Source organism: Typopeltis vanoorti, chromosome 12 (genome assembly GCF_054136105.1).
Source record: "Typopeltis vanoorti isolate ZY-2024b chromosome 12, IOZ_Tvanoo_1.0, whole genome shotgun sequence".
Taxonomy (NCBI): domain Eukaryota; kingdom Metazoa; phylum Arthropoda; class Arachnida; order Uropygi; family Thelyphonidae; genus Typopeltis; species Typopeltis vanoorti.
In genome coordinates, this window is record NC_143560.1 from 1,707,643 (window position 1) to 1,731,605 (window position 23,963).

A 23,963-nucleotide genomic window follows, 5' to 3' on the forward strand; every position below is an offset into this window, starting at 1 on the left:
AATTTATAAGTATTAACAATTCTAAAATTACAAAAAATGATAAAAATACAACAATTCTTTAAGATTTAGTTTTTTAAATACAGAATTGTTCTTCAATGTAATCAAATTTGAAATTTAAAAAAAAAAGTTATCATATAATTAAATAATATACATAATTAATAAATTGAATTAAAGTAATACACATAAAAAAATTAAATGACCATTTTATCCAACATCAGGTTAAGAAAAAGCCTACTGAATTATGCCTTATTATTATTATTATTCAGGCCTTCATGGAGTCAAGAGACTCATCATGGGAGGTTATGCATGGGAATAACAGGCTGCTGCACTTCATTTAATGAGGTGCTTCATTTAATGATTGAGGTCCTTCTTAGTAAACACAAAGTCTATCATACCACTCCTTGAACTCATTGATCATTCTTGCTCTCACCACTCTCTCAGGCAATGCATTCCATGGTTCAACCACCCTCCATGCAAAGAAAACCACTCCCCACCCTCTTGCTCATGGCTTCCTTTCATAACTTCCAGGGATGGCCCCTTGTCATCGCTCCTTCCCGCTTCCACCTAGCAAAAGAACTCCTCAATGTCCACCCTGTAACTGCCTCTCAGCAGTTTAAAAGTCATGATCATATCACCTCTCCTTCTTCTATTCACCAAACTCTCAGCCGATCCTCATAACTGATATTGTACAGTCCTGAAACCAGCTTTGTTATCTGCCTCTGTACCATTTCCACAGTTAATTTATCCCCTTCAAATCCTGGGGACCAAATTTGAGAACAATAGTCCAAGTTTTGTCTGATCAGGGTCTTATACAACGGAATCATAACGCTTTTATCTCTGCAGGTCAGCATCCTTCTCAGTATATGCTTTAGTCATATGATTATATTTATTAACAAATCCATGTTGCTTCTCACAGATAACATTACCATCATCTGCCTAATGCTGTATTTAGTCCCTTACTAATTTTTAACAAATACTGATGACACACAAACTGGCCTATAATTAGACACTTCCAGTCTGCTACTACCTTCCCTCCATTGCTCGGGTACCTTTCATGTAGCCAGATTTTCATTGAAAAGACAGGTCAGCAGAGCTGCCAGTTCTTTAGCACATTCTCTCAAAACCCGTGGTGAAATACCATCCAGTCCGAAAGCTTTACTAACATCCTGAGTATCAGTATTTGGAACACTCTCTCCTCTTGCACCTCCAAACACTGAACCTGCCCTATCCCTGTAGTATTAAAACCTTTTTCTCCAGGATGAAATACTCCAATAAAGTGCTCATTGAACAACTCCACTATGTCCCCCTCAATCAGTCCCTCTATTCCCATTTTTATCCTGCAATGACATTCTTCCATAATCATTTCTCCTTCTACTAGCAACGTAGCTAAAAAATTCCCTAGGATTTTCTTTGGATCTAAGTGCCAATATCTTCTCATATTCCAGTTTTGCCTTCCTCACCATAGTAGACACTATCCTGGCCTCTGTTTTATATTCTTCATTCTTCTGCTCTCCTTATATCTCTTCCATAATCTCTACCTGTTTGATATTGTTTGTCATCCACTTTACACCAAATTGTGTCCTCTTCTTCACTCATGGATTATGGCTTACTATTGCTGCTAACAAATATTTCCTCACAATTTTCCAAACACTAATGATATCCTGGCCTTCCAATCTGGCCTCCATGGAATTGCCCCAAGTTGATATCTAAGACTATTATAAACACCTGCCTTATAATTTCACATACATTTCCTTTTCTTTAATACTCCTACAAGTCTATTCATCTTCCAAGTCAGAACCACATGGTCACTCGCTTCAACTGGTGGGAGAGATGTCATCTCAGTTATTATCAACTCTTCTGATGCTATAACCAAATCCAAAACTCTTGAACCTCTTTTTCCCTCTATTACATGTTGCCTAAGACATTTTTCCCTCAAGAGTTATAGAAATTCCATCCTCTTATTACTACATGCATTCCTCTTCCCAGCTTATACTGCTGTAGTTAAAATCTCCTATAACAATCATTCTTCTTTTACTTGCCAAGCTCAACTCCCTAAACATCTGCTTCCCACCCTTTGTGCTCCTCGGTTTGTAGCAACACCCGACTAAATATCCTGTCTTGGCCACTTCTACCTCACTCCATATGCTTTCAAACCTATTAGTGTTACTGCCTTCCAAAGCCTCGCCTCATAGACTACATAAGTCATCACTTATCATAAGCAGAACTCAATCACCACATTTTCCTTTCTTATCCAGCCAAATTGATAGGATACCACATGGAACCCTAATCAGTAAACTGGAGCAGATGGGTATAGATATAGGGTTGGTGAGATGGATAAGAGGGTGGTTGAAGGAGAGATATCAAAGAGTGGTTTATTCAGGAGTGGAGTCTAAAAGACGTCTTGTGACTAGTGGAGTGCCACAGGGCTCTATTCTTGGACCACTGCTTTTCAATTTGTTCATCAATGATATTGGAAAGGATCTGAGAGGAAGTGTTCACTTGTTTGCTGATGATGCAAAGTTGGGTAGAGCAATTGTGAGTGCACAAGATGTCAAAATTTTACAGGATGATTTGGATAGTTTGGAGGACTGAGCTAGGAAAAATGGATGTCAATTTAATGTGGCAAAGTGTAAGGTTATGCACTTTGGGGTGAAAAGAATAGCAGCAGTATATCGCATTGGTGGAATCATACTCCAGGAGATTGATGAGGCCAGGGATTTGGGAGTGCCGGTGGATAGGGAGTTGAAGTTTAGGGGGCACATTGCAAAAGTAACTAAAACAGCTCACCAAATCACTTGGCTTCTGAAAAATACTTTAACATGCAGAGACAAACAAGTTGTTGTTCCTCTGTATCGAGCCTTGATAAGACCCCATCTGGACTTCTGTGCCCAGCTATGGGCACCAGGGTTTCTTTGTGATGGGGAGGAAGTGGAGAGGGTCCAGAGACGAGTGACCAAGATGATAGCAGGTCTGTGGAATGAACCTTATGAGAATAGGTTGAAGATTTGTGGGTTGCAGAAATTGGATGATAGGCGAAGGAGGGGTGATATGATTGAGACATTCAAATTACTGAAGGGTTTTTATAAGATTGATCCAGAAGATATTTTTGATAATATGACTGGTGGTGGGAGGACTAGGGGCCATGCATGGAAGCTGGGCAAGAGCGTGGTTGACAAGGGTGTTAGAGCTAGGTTCTTTACTTGGAAAGTGGTAAATGAGTAGAATAAGCTTCCAGAGTCTGTTTTTCGGTGCTACGACCGTGAATGAGTTCAAGGCAAGGTATGATAGATACTGTGTGAATGTTGAATAGTTGTTCTTGACATGATGTTAGGGCCTCCCTCGATGAGTCTGTCGACTCCTTGGAGTTTCCCGGAACAATAATAATAATAATAATAATAATAATAAAATGCTGTATCCTGCTATTTCAATTCCTGTTATTATATCATCGTCCGTCAACCACATCTCAGAGATCCCAACAATCTTTGGCCAGGCTGATGCTATCAGAGCTACCAATTCATCTCCTTTATTTTGGATACTTCTGGCATCAGTATAAAGAATAAAGATGTCACTGCTTCTACATCTATCATTATTCGCTCTAGACCCCACTGGATCAGTATTACCTGACATTGTCCCCACCCCACCCCACCCCACCCCCAAGCATCCATTCCCACAAGAGTCCACCCCTGTTACCATCCTCCCTGGGAATTCTTATTTCCCTGCATTGACAATCTGACTCTTTCAGAAAACAGCAATCTCTCCAGATGCTTTGTCCTTCCTCGTTCAAATGCAAATGGTCTCTTGCATACAGCGCCATTCTGTCCTCAAATGCCCTCCAAGCATCCACATATTCCAATCCTCTCTTCTAACACATTCTGGCTATTATGCTATTCAGTATTACTGCTCTTCTACTCAGCACATCACTATCATATCTATATGACACACACAATCTTTCCTCTCTGTGTTTTCTTTTGTACAACCTCAAGCAAGTATCTCAGATCTCTCGCCACCCGATTTACATTGCCTCTCAAGTTATTCGTGTCCACCATCACAATCATTTCATCCATTCTTTCACCCCTCCTAATTGCCATAGCCACACTTTCTATCATCCCTCTGGGCAAACACTCCTCTGGCATCCTATTTTGAACACCATGGATCATCGAGTCTCCATACATCACACTTCTTACTACTCTGTTCCTTGATTGCTCACCTGAATCCCTCACTCTCCCTTTCCTCTAACTCTTTCTCTCTGTGTACCTCTACTTACCTGCTGTGCTGGCATCACTGTATCCCTGATTAGAGCGCTCCCTCACATTCTTCTCATTTCCTCCCTCTGACTGTTTCCATTCTCCCTCTTCTATCATTCCCGTACTTCTGTCTCATTCCCTTTCTTCTACTGTTACCATTCTCTCCTCTTTTATCATTCTCATACCTGTCCCTCATTCCCTCTCTTCTACTGCTCCTGTTCTCTCTTCTTCTACCATTTCCATACCTGTCTCTTATTCCCTCTCTTCTACTGCTTGTATTCTCTTCTCTTCTATCATTCCCATAACTCTCGCTCCTCTGATTTGCCTTGCATTCGTCTCTTCAATTCGGCTAATCTCATCTTTCATACTTCTCATCTCATTCCCGAGACATTCCACCTCCTCTTTCAGCTCATCTATCTCTCTCTGCAAGTTAGTCACTCTTGCTCGCTATTCATTCTCCCAATCAAGACCATTTCCGAAAAATTCACAGTCATTCAAGCCTTCCACACTCCCGACTCTTATTTTCTCATTCATATTTCACTTGTCATTTTCTCCTATCTTTGATCTTTCATTTATCTTTTCCAATGATTTTTGTTATGCAATTATGCCTGTATTTGCATTCATTTTAAACAAGTAGTGTCATATCATAATATTCAGGGGATTATGAGAGAAACTATGCACATTTTGATGTAATATGATAAATTTAATAGTGTCTCTTTCTTCACTAAGAGATAATATTAAGTAATACTATAAGTTTAGAATAAAAGCACTTACTGAAATGAATGTGGTCTAGCTTATTTCTACTGAGGAACTGAAACAGCTCTGTTGCTAGCTGAAATGGCACTCCAAACCACAAAAATGCTATAGCAGAAAAATTACTGTTGTTCAATGTCAGGTCTTCACCAGTGCAAAATACCTGTTCATAATGAATAACAATTATCCTTTGTTTGACAGTTAAGTAGTGAATATTAGATTTTGTAGAAGTGCTGAAAAGATTGCACACATTTGAATGAATAAACAACCTAACTTTTAATTCTTTTTGGAATGCAAATTTATTGGCCTTATGAAAGATAAATTTTATAACTGAAAAAAAAAAATATATATAGAAGCCTATATAAAGACAGCTGATTCCTTCAAATAATTGCAAAAAAAAAAAAAAATCAAATTTTTGCAATGTGAGGACAATCAAATTAATTAATTTCCATTTGATATAATATAGATATTGTATTAACATTATGCTCTTATCTGCTACTGCCTTTTATTCCAATAGTATGCAAGTCCATGTAGTTCTAACTCTGAAGACTGGTGGGCAGTCAACCTCCACCATTATCCAATCACAGGTTGCTAGCCAATGGTCATCAATGATTTTTAATAAGCATCTGAGGAGAAGCGTATGGCAGAAAACTGCACCCATCTCATGTCTCTTGAGTTGGGGGATTAAAATCCAAATTTCTGGGTTTTTGGGGAAGGCTGGATGAGTGGTTAGCGTATCCGCTCTCCAGCCAAAAGGCTGTTGGTTCAAATCCCGCCATGAGCATGGATGTTTGTGATTGTCTCTGGAAAAACTAGTGGTTGGTGGTAGATGCCGTTGGTGTAATTGCGGTCAGTTGGTGGAGACAGAGAGTTGTGTAGTAGGTGCCCTCCCTTGATGAGTTTTTGAACTCCCTGGAGGTGTCTAATAATAATAATAATAATAATAAAACTCTACCTGCCTATGCCAGCAACCGACCCGCTTCAGAACAAGTCAAAGAAAGCCTAAGAAAAAGTTTCTCTATTTGTCAACTATTATTATTATTATTATTATTATTAAACAAGACCTCATGGAGTCAAAGACTCATCTAGGAGGTCCTTTTATCTCACACACATCTCATCATACCGGGTCTTAAACACATTCAAATTCCTTGTAGACACCACACTCTCAGGCAAGGCATTCCAATCATTCACAACTCTGCATGAAAAAAAACCTGCCTCTCACTTCCCTGCTCACACCCTCTTTATACAGTTTCCAGGGATGACCTCTGGTTCTCCCCTGATCTCCCACTATTCTCTGTAGAACTTCTCCACCATTGATCCTATAACAACCCCTTACCAACTTGTAGGTCTCTATCATATCTCCCCTCTTCCTTCTCTCCACTAGACTCTGCAAATTACTTTCAAATTGATTTCAAATTTTGGAGAATGAGAAAGAAGAAAGCCTAGAATACATGACAAGAAGGAAATGGGAAAATTTTAGAATGGTATGTTGAGGTAGAAAGAGACTCTTGGGGTGCTAAGAAAGGAAAACAGACAAATATTGCTTATTGAATGGGACCTGATATTTTTACTTAATTATGAAGTTTTTTTCACTTGATTATGAAGTATATTAGCTGGTCTGGTTGACCAACTATAAACGAATATATACTAGTTTTTCTTCTGGACAACAGCAGAAATGAAGTTTATGAGAAAAACTGCAAAGTATACCCTATTTGATCACAAAAGAAACGAAGATCTTATGAAAGAATTAAACCAAGAACCAGTAATTGAAAAAATTAAAAAATATAAACATAGATGGATGGAACACGTTCAAAGAATGAAAACAGAAAGATTACCAAAACAAGCCTTAAAGTACAAGCCATTAGCAAAAAGAAAACCAGGACGTCCTCTTAAATGATTCAACGATGACTTCTAAGGCTGGAACAGGCCATACTAGGCCTAAATCCTTGATACGTATGATGATGATGATGATGATGATCTAGCACTATGAATGCATATTCAATTTCCATCAGGTTACATAGGTGATTTAAACATCAAGATATTTATAAAATGATCTGAATATCACCAAATGGTAAAAACAAATGCCATATCACATCGCAATCATGGGTAGCTCTTAGATCTTTAAGCAAAGTAAGGAACTGCTGTAGGCTCTGATGATCACATTGACAGCCATAAAGTAAAGAAAATGAAAAATAAAGCCATAAAGTAAGAAAATTAAAAATCAAAAAAAAAAAAAATCAAAATGAAAGGATAAAATATCATACATTTAAATTTAAAATGAATGAAATAAAGGAATTTTTTCTGTTATGATAAAAAATTGATTTCAAATTTTGGAGAATGAGAAAGAAGAAAGCCTAGAATACATGACAAGAAGGAAATGGGAAAATTTTAGAATGGTATGTTGAGGTAGAAAGAGACTCTTGGGGTGCTAAGAAAGGAAAACAGACAAATATTGCTTATTGAATGGGACCTGATATTTTTACTTAATTATGAAGTTTTTTTCACTTGATTATGAAGTATATTAGCTGGTCTGGTTGACCAAGTGGTTAGTATATCTGCTCTCCAGCCAAAATGCTGCGGGTTTGAATCCCACCAAGGGCATGGATGTCTGTGAAAATACTATAGTCCAACCACAGAAGTGAGAGCTGTCATTGGCAGACTGCCAAGAAGAGTCAATTCATGTTGAAGGAGAGAAAGAAATAAGGCAATGTATGAATTAGTCACTAACACACAAAATCACGTGCTTTATACATAAAATTTTCCAACTGTTATACAAGCAAAATAGTTACCACTTCAAAAATTACAATGATCATAAAAGAGAAGTTAATTTTCCGATGTGTAATATTAAATGCTCATCCGACAATACAGATTGATTATCCTCTTATCGGAATGGATTATTCTTCTTTGGACATACACAGAAGTGTCGAAGGGTCTCATATCTGTGGGCGTACTATAGTGGTGGTGGGCAGTAGATCGCGTTGGTGTAGTTGGTGGATTTGAGTAGGTGAGAAAGAGAGTTGTAGAGTAGATGCCCTCCATCGATGAGTATTTGGACTCCCTTTAGGTGTCATGTAATAATAATAATATTATTATTATAATTGATAAGAAATTTTATTCCTGTGTTAATTTTTATCCACGTGTAAACAAAGTTTGCATAAAGCATCATTACAATTAGTCAACTTGTATATTCAGGTGGTTTACTTCACATTAAATGCCTTAGTATCCCATAATGCAATGCATATCATAAAAGATATGTATATTGTTATCACAAGATACCAGATGATTTTGATATTTATTAAGGTTTGGCTCCTACTGATGAGAAGAAAGAAGCTTCATTCTGAAGATAAGAAAATAAAATATAAAATATCTCATTCCTAAATTAAAAATAAAAATTATTATTATTATTATTTTTTGACACCTCCAGGAATCCAAAGACTCATCGAGGGAGGGCACATGCTCTACAACTGTCTCCACAGCTCAATCCACCAACTGACCACAACTGCACCAACGCCATCTACCGCCGACCACCACTGGTGTTTCCAAAGACAATCACAAACATCCATGCTCACGGCGGGATTCGAGCCCGCAGCCTTTTAGCTGGAAAGCGGATACGCTAACCACTCGGCCAGCCAGGCTGGCACCCATTGTACCCATTTTTCAATTAACATGCAATCATCTCTTCCAAATAACTTTTTCCTAGCTGAAAAGTACACAATTTATATTGTTTTCACTATTTCATTAGGTACAAATTCAAAATTATAGAAAAATAAATCCTTTTTATATAGCAAAAATATCTAATGACTTAGTGGAAAACATTTTTCAGCCAGAAGAGGCATATGTTATGTTGTTGAAAGTTTTTCCACTTGGTTTCATCCTTTATCCAAGTGTAAGCAAATAAAGTTTGTGCATGAATTAACTTCATGACAGGACGACTTGTGTACAGAGGCTAATGACTTCACATCAATTGCCTTTGTGTCCCATAATGCAAAGCACATATCCTTATGGCCATGTATAATGCTATACATTATGGCAAGGTCACTACCCAGACTGGTTTCAATCTTTATTGAGGTATTATCAGTGGAAGCCAGACCCAAAAGTAATACCAAGGTTGAAGTAATACAGAAGTCTTGCTCATAATCATCTCTCCCTAGAATGGTAGCATTTAGCTACCCTCCCGCGGCCGTATGGCAGATGGGAACCAGAAGAATGCAATCGATGTGAAGTCATTAGCCTCTATACATGAGTTGCACGAAACTAAGAATATAATTTCTTGGCATCTTTAATTAATCATGTTATGTTGTGTTCCTGGTAATGAAATGTATTTTTCATTTATTCAAAAAGACAATATTATGTGACAGAGGGATCTCCCATAATGAGTCTTTGACTCATTATGGGAAGCGTAAGGATAATAATATTATTATTAATAATAATAATGATAATATTTTCTTTCTCCTTCCTTTTATTTATTGAAAGAAATATTTAAAATTATTAATTAAAAAAACAGTAAAAAAAAAGAGCAACAACAGATTTTTGGACTCTGAAATATTTAAACAATAGTTGGTTTTCTTTTTTTACCTTTTTTTATATGGTAAGAAGGTAGGTTGTTTTAATAGCTTCAGATATTAAAGTTTAATTTTTGTTCAATACTGATAATAAGTCAAATTTTAAATTTATGATGAGAAAGGACTGATGCAGCATTTGGTTAAAATTTTGATCGTTTGGGTTGTTCCTAATCTTGGATTTGTACTTTATTCATTGTATTGTGAGATAAAAATGGAACTAAGTGAAAAGAGCTAAAAAAAGTGTTGTTATTATTATTATTATTATTATTATTATTATTATTATTATTATTTCCCCAGACCTCATGGAGTCAAAGACTCATCTGGGAGGTCCTTTTATCACATACACAGCTCATCATACCGTGCCTTGAATGTTCAAACTCCTTGCAGACACAACACTCTCATGCAAGGCATTCCGATCATTTACAAAGCTGCTTGAAAAAAACCTGCCCTCACTCCCCTACTAACACCCTCTTTATACAGTTTCCAGGGATGACTTCTGGTTCTCCCCCGATCTCCCACTATTTTCTGTAGAACTTCTCCAGCATTGATCCTATAACAACTCCTTACCAACTTCTAGGTCTCTATCATATCTCCCCTCTTCCTTCTCTCCACCAGACTCTGCACATTATATCTCAATCTTTCCTCATACTCAACATTCCAGAGGGCAGAAACTATCTTAGTCAGTTCCCTTTGGACCCTTTCCAACATCTCTTCATCCTTCTGAAAACCCAGTGATTAGGCCACACATGGACTATTGTGCCCAAATCTGGGTACAATAGTCCATGTGTGGCCTAATCAATGCCTTATACAACGAAACAAGACTCTCCCTACTTCTACACGTCAGTGTCCTCTGCATCATTCCCAAAAGTCTTTGTGTTGTCTTCACAATTTTGGCGATGTGTCCCCAAAATTTAAGATCCTTATCCACTATCACCTCCAGATCTCTTATTTCCTCTACCTCCAACAATATATTCTCACCACGCATAAATTCTGCATCCCATCTTTGTTTTCCAAATTTTAAAACCTTACATTTTGCAACATTGAACTCATATTCCCATTTGCTTGCCGAATCACTCAATTTATTCAAATCTTCTTGCAAGGCCACAACATCTTCATCCTAACTTTGGTTCATCCTAACTTTGCATCATCTGCAAACAACTGAATATCTCCATACAAATCTTCACCAATATCATTAATATAAAAGTTAAATAGTAATGGCCCTAAAACAGACCCCTGAGGCACTCCACTAGTGACTTTCCTTTTCCTGAATATCGCACCCCCATACACAACTTGTTGATACCTATCAGATAGCCAGTCTCCAATCCAATGCACTAATCTAATATCCAACCCCATCTGCTCTAGTTTGACTGTCAACTTATCATGAAGTACTCTGTCAAAAGCCTTTGCGAAATCTAAGTATATTATTATTATTATTATTATTATTATTATTATTATTATTATTATTATTATTATTACCACGGGCTACTCCAGGAGTCCTTAGACTCATCGAGGGAGGCCCTAAACATCACGTTCACACAGCTGTTCAACATTCTCACAGTATCTATCATACCTTGCCTTGAACTCGCTCACTGTCATAGCACCCACAACAGACTCTGGCAGCTTATTCCACTCATTTACCACTCTAAAAGTAAAGAACCCAGCTCTAACACCCCTGCTAACCATGCTCTTGCCCAGCTTCCATGGGTGTCCCCTAGTTCTCCCACCACCAGTCCTGATCTCAAAAATATCATCTGAATTAATCCTATAGAATCCTTTTAGCAATTTGAATGTCTCAATCATATCTCCCCTTTTTCGCCTATCAACTAGTTTCTGCAACCCACAAATCTTCAACCTGTTCTCATATGGTGCATTCCATAGACCTGCTATCATCTTAGTCACTCACCTCTGGATCCTCTCAACCTCCTCCCCATCAAGAAGGAACCGAGGTGACCAAATCTGGGCACAGTAGTCGAGATGAGGTCTTATCAAGGCTCGGTACAGAGGTACAATAACTTGCTTGTCTCTGCTCGTCAAGGTATTTTTCAACAACCAAGTGAGTTGATGAGCTGATTTAGCTACTTTTGCAATGTGCCCCCTAAACTTCATCTCCCTATCCACCAACACTCCCAAGTCCCTGGCCTCATCAATCTCTTGGAGTACAGTTCCACCAATGTGGTATACTGCTGCTAATCTTTTCACTCCGAAATGCATAACCTTACATTTTGTCACATTAAATTGAATCCATTCTCCTTAGTCCAGAACTCCAATCTATCTAAGTCATCTTGCAAGACTTTGACATCTTCTGCATTCACTATCGCCCTACCCAACTTTGCATCATCAGCGAACAAATGAACTGTCCCACTTAGACCATTCCCTATATCGTTAATGAACAGATTAAACAGCAGTGGTCCAAGAACAGAACCCTGTGGCACACCACTAGTCACAGGCCGTTTTTTGGACTCTACTCCTGAATAAACTACTCTTTGATATCTCTCCATCAACCACCCAGCTATCCATCTCACCAACCCTATATCCATTCCCATATGTTGTAGTTTACGGATTAGAATTCCATGTGGTATCCTGTCAAACGCCTTTGCCAGGTCCAGCAGTATCACTGTAAACCCATTTCCCTTATCCAGTTCAGCCGTCACCCTGTTATAAAACTTGAGCAAGTTACTGAGGCATGATCTACCCTTCACAAAGCCATGCTGTCCTCTGTACAGTATCTCATTTTCATCAATCCATTCCTGTATTTTTCCCTTGACTACTTTCTCCAAGACCTTGACAACGACTCCTGATACCTATCAGATTATATTACTGTGTATCCTTCTCCTCTGTCCAAGGAAGCAGTCACTTTATTGTAATAAGTAAGTAGATTACTAAAACATGACCTCCCTTTAGCAAATCCATGCTGTCCATCAAAGATTATACCATTGTTGTCAACCCAACTCTGGATCATAGTTCTCACAAGCTTCTCCAACAACTTAACCACAACACCTGAAACACAGATAGGCCTATAGTTTGATGCTTGAGTTTGATCACCTCCTTTATGAAGTTTCACAATCTTGCCCTCCTTCCACTCTTTAGGAACTTGACCAAGTGCAAGACTCATATTAAAAATATATGTCAAGGCAGGTGTCAACTCTCTGGCACATTCCTTCAGAATGCGCGGTGATATATTATCAAGTCCCACAGCTTTATTTACATCTAGTTTACTCAACTCCCCAAACACTTCTTGCTCATTTACAGTCAGTCTCTCCTCCCCATTATCAACTGCTCTCTCAATCTCTCCATGAAGTCACATTCACAAGATTGAAACATTTTTATGAACTGCTCATTACATATCTCCACCACACATTCTGCAACAGCTGTCTTTATACCAATTCCCCCATCAATGTCATCCTTCCATAATCATTCTTTCTTTTGCTGGCTACATATCGAAAGCACTGGTAAGTTTATGAAGCAAATAATGTGATGGATTTTTCTAAAATGGAATAGACAAAGCCTTTGTTGAAATTTTCTAGGTTCAATTCCTGTCCATGACATGAGGAACCTTTATCTGGTCTCTTTTGACTAAAGTTGAGGTAGGCAGTCTCATACAGAAGTGGAGGGGTTTCTCAGCTCTCAGAACAGGCAGCCCTATGAACACACTTCAACGGACAAAAACACCTCCCCCCTCCTAATGTCAGGCTCTTCGACAAGTTAGTTGGAATCACCGAGTAAGGTTGCATCATGTAAAAAAGGCCAATCCCAAATAGATGGGATAAGGCACAAGAAGAAAAAGAAGAAGGAATAGCAAATTATTATTATTATTATTATTATTGTTGTTATTATTATTATTACTACGGGCAACTCCAAGGAGTCCATAGATTCATCGAGGGAAGCCCTAACATCATGTCAAGAACAACTATTTGACATTCTCACAGTATCTATCACTTTGCCTTGAACTCATTTACAGTCATGGCACCCACAACAGACTCTGGCAGCTTATTCCACTCATTCACCACTCTCCAAGTAAAAAACCTAGCTCTCGCACCCTTGCTAACCACACTCTTGCCCAGCTTCCATGTATGGCCCCTAGTTCTCCCCAGTTCTGTTCTCAAAAATATCTTCTGAATTAATCTTATAGAAACCCTTCAGTAATTTGAATGGCTCAATCACATCACCCCTTTTCCACCTATCAACCAATTTCTTCAACCCTATCATCTTGGTCACTCGTCACTGGATCCACTCCACCTCCTCCCCATCAATAAGACACCCTGGTGCCCATATCTGGGCACATTAGTCTAGATGGAGTCTTATCAAGGCTCGATACAGAGGAACAATAAACTGTTTGTCTCTGCTTGTTAAAGTATTTTTCAGCAACCAAGTGATTTGATGAGCTGATATAGCCACTTTTGCAATGTTCCACCCTAAACTTCAACTCCCTATCCACCAACACTTCCAAATCCGTGGCCTCGTCAATTTCCTGGAGTACAGTTCCACCAATGTGATATACTGCTGCTAATCTTTTCACCCCAACATGCATAACCTTACATTTTCCACATTAAATTGACATCCATTCTCCTTGGCCCAGTCCTCCAAACTATCCAAATCATCCCAAAAATTTGACATCCTATGCACTCACTATTGCTCTACCCAACTTTGCATCATCAGCAAACAAATGAACAGTTTGTTTGCTGATGATGAACTGCCAAGAACAGAACCCTGTAGCACACCACTAGTCACAGGCCATCTTTTGGATTCTACTCCTGAATAAACCACTCTCTGATATCTCTCCATCAACCACCCTCCTATCCATCTCACAACTCTATATCCATCCCCATATGCTGCAGCTTACTAATTAGAATTACATGTGGTATCATGTCAAAGGCCTTAGCAAGATCCAGTGGAATCACTGTAAACCCATTACCCTTATCCAGTTCAGCCATCACTATGTTATAAAACTTGAGCAAGTTACTGAAGTATGATCTACCCTTCACAAAACCATGCTGTCTCCCATACGGAACCATACAGTATCCCATTTTCATCTATCCAATCGTGTATTTTCCTCTTGACTATTTTCTCCAAGACCTTGACAACAATTCCTGATATGCTGATCGGTTGGTAATTTACAACAGCAGTCTTGGAACCACCTTTATGCAGTGGAACTATTTTCCCCCTCTTTCCACCCCCTTGAGACTAACCCAGACCCGAGACTCAAATTAAACAAAATGGTCAAGGGCACTGACAATTCTTTAGTCACTTCACATATGACCCGAGCTGGTAACCATTCAATCCCACAGATGTATTCACATTAAGGTTTTGTAATATATTATTCACCTCCATTTCATTCACCTCAATTCCAGTATAAGTTATTGGTTCCTTCATTACTGCAATATCACCACCTGGATGATATTTTCTTGCAATGTGCTCGCTCAGTAATTCAACTATATCAACTGATTCAGTTACCTCCCTACCATCGGCATTCTTTAAAATCATTCTGCTGTATACATTTTTTCTTTTACTTGCAACATATCGAAAAAGCTGTTTGGGATTCTCTTTAGTCTGCATTGCTAATTTTCTTTCATAATCTGCTTTTGCCATTCTTACAACACTCGTTACCCTTCTGGCCTGCACTTTATAATGTTCATGTGCCTGTCGATCACCTTTCTTCTTAAATTCCCTCCACAGTTGTTTCTTTGTTTGCAGCTCAAACTTAATGGTGTTGTTCATCCATTTAACCCCTACTTGATTTATTATTCGAACTCTAGGTATATAGTCTGCCAATGCCTCCTGCAAGCACTTCTTAACCACCTCCCACGCACTATCAACATCTAGCCCTTGCAGTTTTACATGCCATGGCACTGAACCAATCAAACTCCTAAGCTTGTCATACTTACCAGCCTGATAATTCCACATGTACCCTGTCTTAATTGTAAATTCCACACCTTTAGCCACCTCCCAAGTCAATACCCTATGATCACTCTCATCAATTGGTGGCAACGTGGTCATATTCGTTACAGCCAAATTTTCAGGTGCAATTACTAGCTCGAGCACTCTCTGATACCTAGTATTTTCCATTACATGCTGTCACAGATAGTTATCCCTTAATAACCACATAAAATCCAATTCCTTTTTCCCATGTGTCCTATCCTCCTTCAAATCAATGTAACCATAGTTGAAATCTCCCATAATAATTACCCTCCTTCCAATCATTTCTTCTATTTGCTTATGCATACTATCTCCACCACATATTCCATCACCTTATCTATAGCAGCACCCAATTGTATATTTTGTTCTGCTGGCCTCAATCTCACACCAAATACCCTCAAGTGTGCTCTCTTTTCTATCCTGCAGTTCAACTTCTATTCTCCTTGGCTGCAGCTCATCAGCTATCATCAATAACATTCCTCCCCCATTTTATTCTCCCTGTCACTCCTGAACACACTATACCCCTCACATTCAATCCCACTTGCTATATCATCTTCTGTCAACCATGTTTCACTAATGCCAATAACCTGTGGCCTGGAAGCGCCAACCAAGACCAAAAATTCTTCCTTCTTGTTCCTAATACTTCTGGCATTAGTATACATGAATTGCAAAAGCCCATTTGTCCCATCCTTATTTTGATACCTTATACTAACTATTCCATTCTGATTTGTTGTCCTTCATTCTCGCTCGGGTATATCACACACATTCATACACTCAACTGTCTCCCTAAAGTCTGCATATCTACTCCCCCCCCCCTTAATAACTCTAGTTCCCCTGATTCTGCACATTCACTTCCACTTCATTCAACAAGATCTTTTGAACTCTCCGTACACCAAATCCATTCAAATGCAAACCATCCATCTTATATAAATCCTTTTGCCCATCGAACTCACTCCACACGTCCACAAATTCCACACCACTCCTCCTGCAGAATCTGCGCATAAAATCATTAGCAATTATGAACACTTAGTTTCTCTGGAGTGATGCAAAGATCTTGGCAAAGTTGTTAGAATCAAATTTAGAAGGGTAAGTAAGAATATGATTCCTTATGTAACAAGTATGGCTTCATAAAGAGAGCGTCTTAACTCAGTTTAGAAAGATAACATGGTTAAATCATGATATTTTTGACTTGGTTTTGCAAAGACATTTGGAAGGTAACCATATTGAATACTATTATATAAACTGGAACAAATGGAGATGGCATAAATCTCATAACAATCATAACAGGATAGAAGATGAACAGGTAAGGAGAGTAGTATATGGTGAAGCAGAATCTAGAAAAATGCAGCTGACATGGTGTGTGCTGTAAGGCTCCATAATTGCACCACTGATGTGTAATCTAAAGAGAAACTGAAATTAACAAAACTATTATTAGGAATATGGAATGTAAGTACGGACACTTTGGATGTCAGGAAAACTAGATGCAATGGATATCATCAGGAGAGATAAATGGATGTGAAGTCACATGGTCAGGAGATGACACCAAGCACGAAGCAGGAATTGGTTTCCTTCTTAACAAAAAACTAGAAAAGCACTATTAGGCTACAAACTAGTCAATGAATGAACCATGGTAGCAAGATTTCAAGCAAAACCATTTAATATATTGTCCAGATATATGAACCCATATCTGACAGCACAGATGAAGATATTGATATATTATTATTATTATTATTGATATTTGACCTCCATGGAGTCAGAGTCTCACTGTGGGAGGTACTCACTATTGCAGACAATGCTCATCCAACCACGTCTTAAACTGATTTAATGTGTCCACATCCACAGCACACTCAAACATACACACACAATGCATTCCACTCACCAACCACCATCCACGCAAAGAACCTGCTTCTCACTTCTTTGATCACACCCACCTTATACAGTTTCAGCAATGGCCTTGTTCTACTCCCCTCGCCCATTCTATGAAAAATTTCTTCCATGTTTACCTGATAACAACCCCTGACCAGCTTATATGTCTCAATCATATCCTCCCCCCCCCCTTCCTCCTATTCACGAGGCTCAGCAACTGACATTCTCTCAATCTGTCCTCGTACTCCACATTCCTGATCTGTGATGAAATCTGTGCACAATAATCCATATGAGACCTGATCAAGGCCTTATATAATGGAATCATATTTTATCTATAATAAATTTAGTTTAATCCTTTATCCAAGTGTGAGCAAACAAAGTTTGCACCTGAAAACATCTTCAGGACTGAGGGAAAGTAGTAGTACAACACCAGGCAACTCGCATCAAAGGTGGATCAAGCTCTCAACTCCTTTTCTCAGTATCTCCCATAATGCACAGCACATCTCCTTTCGGACATGTATACTGCTGTGCATTAAGGGGGGGGGGGGGACACTACCCATACCAGTTTCGACATTTATTGAGGTCTCGTCATTCGGAGCCAGGCTAAGAGTGGAGATACTAAGGCAGAAGCAATAGGAGAGGTCATCCTTACCTATAGGAGTTGCCAAAAAGTGTGCCACCTTATTATTAAATTACTCTGGATTTAGAGAAAGATGTTGAAAGTTTATTTTTCACTTGGTTAGACTATAATAAATTTAGTTTAATTTTGCATTAAGGGGGGGGGGGCACCTTGACTACCGGTTTCGACCTTTATTGAGGTCTCATCAGTGGGAGCCAGGCCCAGAGTGGAGATACTAAGGCAGAAGGCATAGGAGAGGTCATCCTTACCTATAGGAGTTGCCAAAAGGTGTGCCACCTTATCATTAAATTACTCTGGATTTAGAGAAAGATGTTGAAAGTTTATTTTTCACTTGGTTAGACTATAATAAATTTAGTTTAATCCTTTATCCAAGTGTGAGCAAACAAAGTTTGTGCCTGAAAATATCTTCAGGACTGAGGTAAGGTAGTACAACACCGGGAAACTTGAATCAAAGGCGGATCAAGCTCTCAACTCCTTGTCGCAGTATCTCCCATAATGCACAGCACATCTCCTTGTGGACATGTATACTGCTATGCATTAAGGGCGTGAGCCACTACCCATACCGGTTTCGACCTTTATTGAGGTCTCGTTCAGTGGGAGCCAGGCCCAGAGTGGAGATACTAAGGCAGAAGCAATAGAAGAGGTCATCCTTACCTATAGGAGTTGCCAAAAGGTGTGCCACCTATTCTTAAATTACTCTGGATTTAGAGAAAGATGTTGAAAGTTTATTTTTCACTTTATTAGACTATAATAAATTTAGTTTGATCCTTTATCCAAGTGTGAGCAAACAAAGTTTGCACCTGAAAATTGCGCCTGAGACAAGTAGTTGAGAGCTTGATCCACCTTGGCTGCGAGTTGTCTGGTGTTGTACTACCTTACCTCAGTCCTGAAGATATTTTCAGGCACAAACTTTGTTTGCTCACACTTGGATAAAGGATTAAACTAAATTTATTATAGTCTAACCAAGTGAAAAATAAACTTTCAATATCCTATCTATTTCTGCATGTCAGGGTTCTTCGCATCATTGCCATTATTTGATGTGATGTCTTTACAACTTATGCAATGTGGCCCCTGAATTTCAGGTCCTTGTCCACCATTACTCCTAGATCTCTCATCTCCTCTACTTCCATTAAAGTTTCCCCACCATGTATACTTTGCATCCGATTTGTTGCTTAACAAATCTCAAAACCTTACTCTTTGTAACATTGAACTGACAGTTCCACTTACCAGCCCAGTCATGCAATCTATTCAAGTCTTCTTGTAAGGCAATAACATTCACTTGACTCTGCATTGCTCTCCCTAGTTTTGCATCATCTGCAAACAGCTGGATATCACTAGTTAAACCCAACCCAATATCATTAACATACAAATTGAACAACAATGACCCCAAAACTGACCCCTGTGGCACACCACTGGTGACCTTTCTCTTTCGAGATACTGCACCCCCATATACAATTTGTATCATTAGTTTCCACTAGATGCCTGGGGTGCACAGCAGCTAGGTTCTCATTCCTGCACCCTGTTAGTACCTATTAGGGGAAGCTAAAGCTGCTATCAACCAAACGCAAGTGATCGAACTGAAATGCTCCCAAATTTCTGCCCTAAAGGAGCCAAGAGGCCAAGCCTAAAAATAATATCATTTAATATTGAAGGTTTCTCCAGTGTCAAGCAAGATCTCATTGCAAATATTTGCAGAGATAATGACTGCGATGTGCTCTGCCTGCAAGAAACTCACAGAGGAGAAGGTGCTGCAAGACCTTACATCCATGGCATGAAACTCATCAAAGAAATACCCCACAATAAATATGGCAGTGCAATATTTATGAAAGAGAACTTGATCCCATTGTCCATTGACTCAACGAACAACAGAAACATGGAGATTATTACAATCGCATTTAAAACTATCTCAATAACCTCAGTCTATAAACCACCAGAAGAAGCTTTCTCCTTCCCTGACATCCTCCTCAATAATAATGCATACATGACTAATGTTGTATTAGGTGACTTTAACAGCCATAGTATTAACTGGGGTTACACAAAGTCCAACGAAGATGGAGAACTTGTTGAAAAATGGGCTGAAAACCTTTTTCTAAACCTGATACATAATCCAAAACTCCCTACATCTTTCAACAGTGGCAGATGGAAGCGAGGCTATAACCCTGACCTCATATATGTTAGCTCAAAAATATCCAACATCTGTGTTAAAACGGTTTTAAATTCGATTCCACATACTCAACATAGACCTATAATGCTTCAATTCAACCCAGCAATTATGCCTAACACTGTCCCTTACAGACGACGATTTAATTTCCAAAAAACTAATTGGAAGAGTTTCATGGAAGATCTTGACTGCTCCATAGAAGAAGTCCCTCCAAACCCTCAAGAGTATCCAGAATTCATAAAAATACTGAAGAAAATCTCCACCAAACACATCCCCCGAGGATGCTGCACAAACTACATTCCAGGCCTTTCCAGTGACATACAAGCCCAGTATGCTGATTGCAACTTTACAAGACCAACCCCTTCTCAGAAGAGACTATCCAAGCAGGAGAAAAATTATGCTCCAAGATGGCAGAGGAAAGGTGTTCCTCATGGAAAAAAGAAATAGAAGCCCTTGATATGACCCATAGTAGCAGAAAGGCATGGAACTTTATCAACAGAATTAGGAAGGATTTCACTAAGCCATATGAGCATCTGCAGGTAATAGCTAATCAAATTGCTCACCAGCTGCTGCTGAATGGAAAATTCACTAAAAAACACACAAAAAAAGATACTTAAAACCCCAAGTGAGGAACAAAATATGATTAACTCAGATTTCACCATCACTGAACTCAACGCTGCCATAAACCTATTAAAACCTAGAAAATCTGAAGGCCTTGATGATGTCTGTAATGAACAGATTAAACATTTTGGAACCAGGACTAAAGAGTGGTTATTAAACCTATACAACACTTGCCTCAGAACCCTAAGGATACCAACTATCTGGAGGCATGCTAAAGTGATGGCCTTTCTGAAACCAGGGAAACCTCCAACCGAAGCAAAAAATTACAGACCTATATCACTACTCAGCAACCTCTTTAAACTCTATGAACGATTAATTTTGAATAGGCTACAACGCCTAACCGAACACCATCTTATTGCTGAGCAGGATGGCTTTAGACCAGGCAAATCCTGCACATCACAAATTCTCAACCTCACTCAATATATAGAAAATGGTTATGAGCAAAAACTAGCCACAGTAGTAGTCTTTGTAGACCTAACTGGTTTACGGTATCAGCATATGATACCGTAAACCATCTCACACTCAGAAATAAAATATACAGAATAACTAGAGACTATCACCTTGTCCTCCTGATCCAATTACTCTTGGAAAACAGACGCTTTTACGCGTCTGTTTTCCACTGAACCTTGGGGGAGGGGGGGATAGGAAGAGCCGCTGACACCACCAAAAAAATGGCCTTCCCCAGGGAAGTGTGTTATCACCATTACTTTTCAACATCTGCGTCAATGATCTCCACAACTTTTCAGGAACTAGAAATTTTATCTATGCTGATGACCTTGCCATAGCTACTCAGTCAAAAAATTTCAAGTCCATTGAAACTATTCTATCACTTGCCTTAAATAGTCTAACCACATACTATACCAGCAAGCAACTAAAACCAAACCCCTTGAAAACCCAGACTGGCCTTTTCCACCTTAACAATAAGGAAGCCAACAGGAAGCTACAGATTTCTTAGGAAGGCTCTAATATAGAACATTCCTGAAAACCAATCTACCTCGGTGTGACTCTCGATCGCACCCTCTCATATAAAACCCACATAGAAAAAACAAAGGCAAAAGTGAATGCAAGAAATAACATACTAAGAAAATTCACTCTTAATCAAAATGGGGTGCAGACCCTAGCACACTGAGATCTTCTGCCTTGGCCCTTTGCTATTCTTCTGCTGAATATGCCTGCCCAGTATGGTCCAGATCCTGCCATGCCGAACAACTTGACCCAGCATTGAATGAAAGCTGCAGCTTAATTACAGGATGCCTGAAACCAACACCACTAAAAGACCTGTATATTTTGGCTGGTATTGCACCCCCTCCAATTCGAAGATCTGCACTCTCAGCTGATGAAAGAAGCAGACAAATGAATGATGAATGCCACCCACTGTTCGGCCAGACCTCAGTGCCCCAAAAGACTAAGATCCCGACATAGCTTCCTGACAACTGTGGAACTACCTGAAAACCTCCCAGAGACAAGACTTCAACAATGGCTTGCACTATATCCTGAAAATAATACTGATATTCCAACAGCCGAATATCTTCCACGTGGTGCCCACTTGGATTGGAATACTTGGAAAAGCCTAAACAGACTCCGGACGGCAGGATCTGCAAACAAAATCTCATCAAATGGGGCTACCTCACTGGCTCAGACAATTGTGAGTGTGGGACAACCCAGTCCATGGAACACCTTCTTTCTTGTCCCTTTCTTCCATCGCCTTGTGCAAAAGAGGACCTTATATCCTGCACAGAAAGAGCAGTTGATTGTGCAAGATACTGGAGGAACATCTGACCATGTTTATTGTATATAAGTTATGTATAATTTCCTTTTTTTCATATTTAATTATTATTCCCTGTATAATTCACCTACCAAATCTAAGCTAATCTCATTGTAATGTATCCTAATTTGTTGTAAATCATGTTCTACCACTTACTTACTACTATACTACTTGTGTTTGGATACAAAATAAAACTAGATGCCTAACATCACTCAACATATTCTTCATTTCATTTTTCATTTCCAATAACTGTTTCATTAAATCTTGCATTCCGACATTTCACTCTCTATCTCGCTATTCTCTCATTCAGCCACAGTTTACTCACTTTTCCTCATTCATACTTTCTTTCACCTCTTTATCACTAACTTTAGCTTGTACATCTTTGCATTCTTTCACTCCTTCAGTTCCTCCAAATTTCGTTTTTTCACTTCTGTTTTTAGCAACTTCTTCTATAACTTTCGCTTCTACATCTTAGCATTCTTTTACTCCCTCAGTTTATCTTGTTTCGTTTCATTTCTGTTTTTTTCATTTATTCTACAAAGATCTGACAGAGACAATGGAAACAATATCAAAGCAAGATGTACTAATTATTGAAGGAGATTGGAATGCCAAAGCCAGAATAGATAATTATGGTTGGGAAAGTGTCATAGAAAATATGGTTTTGGAGAAAGAAATGAATGAGAAAAAAAAATGTTAGAATTTGCTGTGGACCACGAGATAATGATCGGTAACACATGATTCCAGCAAAAGGAGTGTAGAAAATGGACGTGGCAATCAAATGATGAGAAAGCCAAGAACATGATCGAAATGATTACGATTAAAAGAAGATGGATAACATCAGTACAACAGTGTCAAACTATTCAAGGAGCAGATATAGACTCAAATCACAGTTTAGAGATCGCAAACATGAAGTTGAAATTAAAAAGAAAATATAAACACCATCATTAAAAACAAAGAGACACAGCAAGAATAAGTGAAGCAGAAATAGGAAGAAGGCACAGAACAATGTTAGAGGAGAAATTTAAAAGTGTGGACAAAGAAGAAAATTCAAATTTAAGAGTGAAAGGAGTAATGAAAGCGATAGAAGATGCAGTTGAACAAACAGTACCAGAAGAAGAGAAGATCAAGAAGAAGTGGATTAGACAAGAAACACTGAAGTTAGTATAGGAGAAGAGAACATTGAGGATAAGAAGGGATACATCAAAACAAATAGAGGAGCAGTATCGAAGAAAGTGTAATGAGGTGAAAAAAGCAGTCAGAATGGATAAGATGAAATGGTTAGAAGCCCAATGCAATAATATAGAACAGCACTATGGAGAGCACAAAACTAGGGAGGTGTACAAAATTATTACAACCATTAATAGCAGGTCAACCAAAACAGACCACAATTAAAGATGAAAAAGGCAAAATATTGATGAATTAAGATAAAATTGTACAG

At 38.7% G+C, this 23,963-nt stretch overlaps 1 protein-coding gene across 1 annotated transcript in view; it reads right to left on the reverse strand.

Moving 5' to 3' along the window:
* LOC150100544 (lysophosphatidylcholine acyltransferase 1-like) overlaps window positions 1-23,963 on the reverse strand; it is a 335,629-nt gene that overhangs the window by 16,935 nt on the left and 294,731 nt on the right. The window contains exon 13 of the mRNA XM_090401170.1: window positions 5,019-5,160. Within this exon, the coding sequence (XP_090257296.1) occupies window positions 5,019-5,160 (142 nt within the window). The remainder of the gene's footprint in view (window positions 1-5,018; window positions 5,161-23,963) is intronic.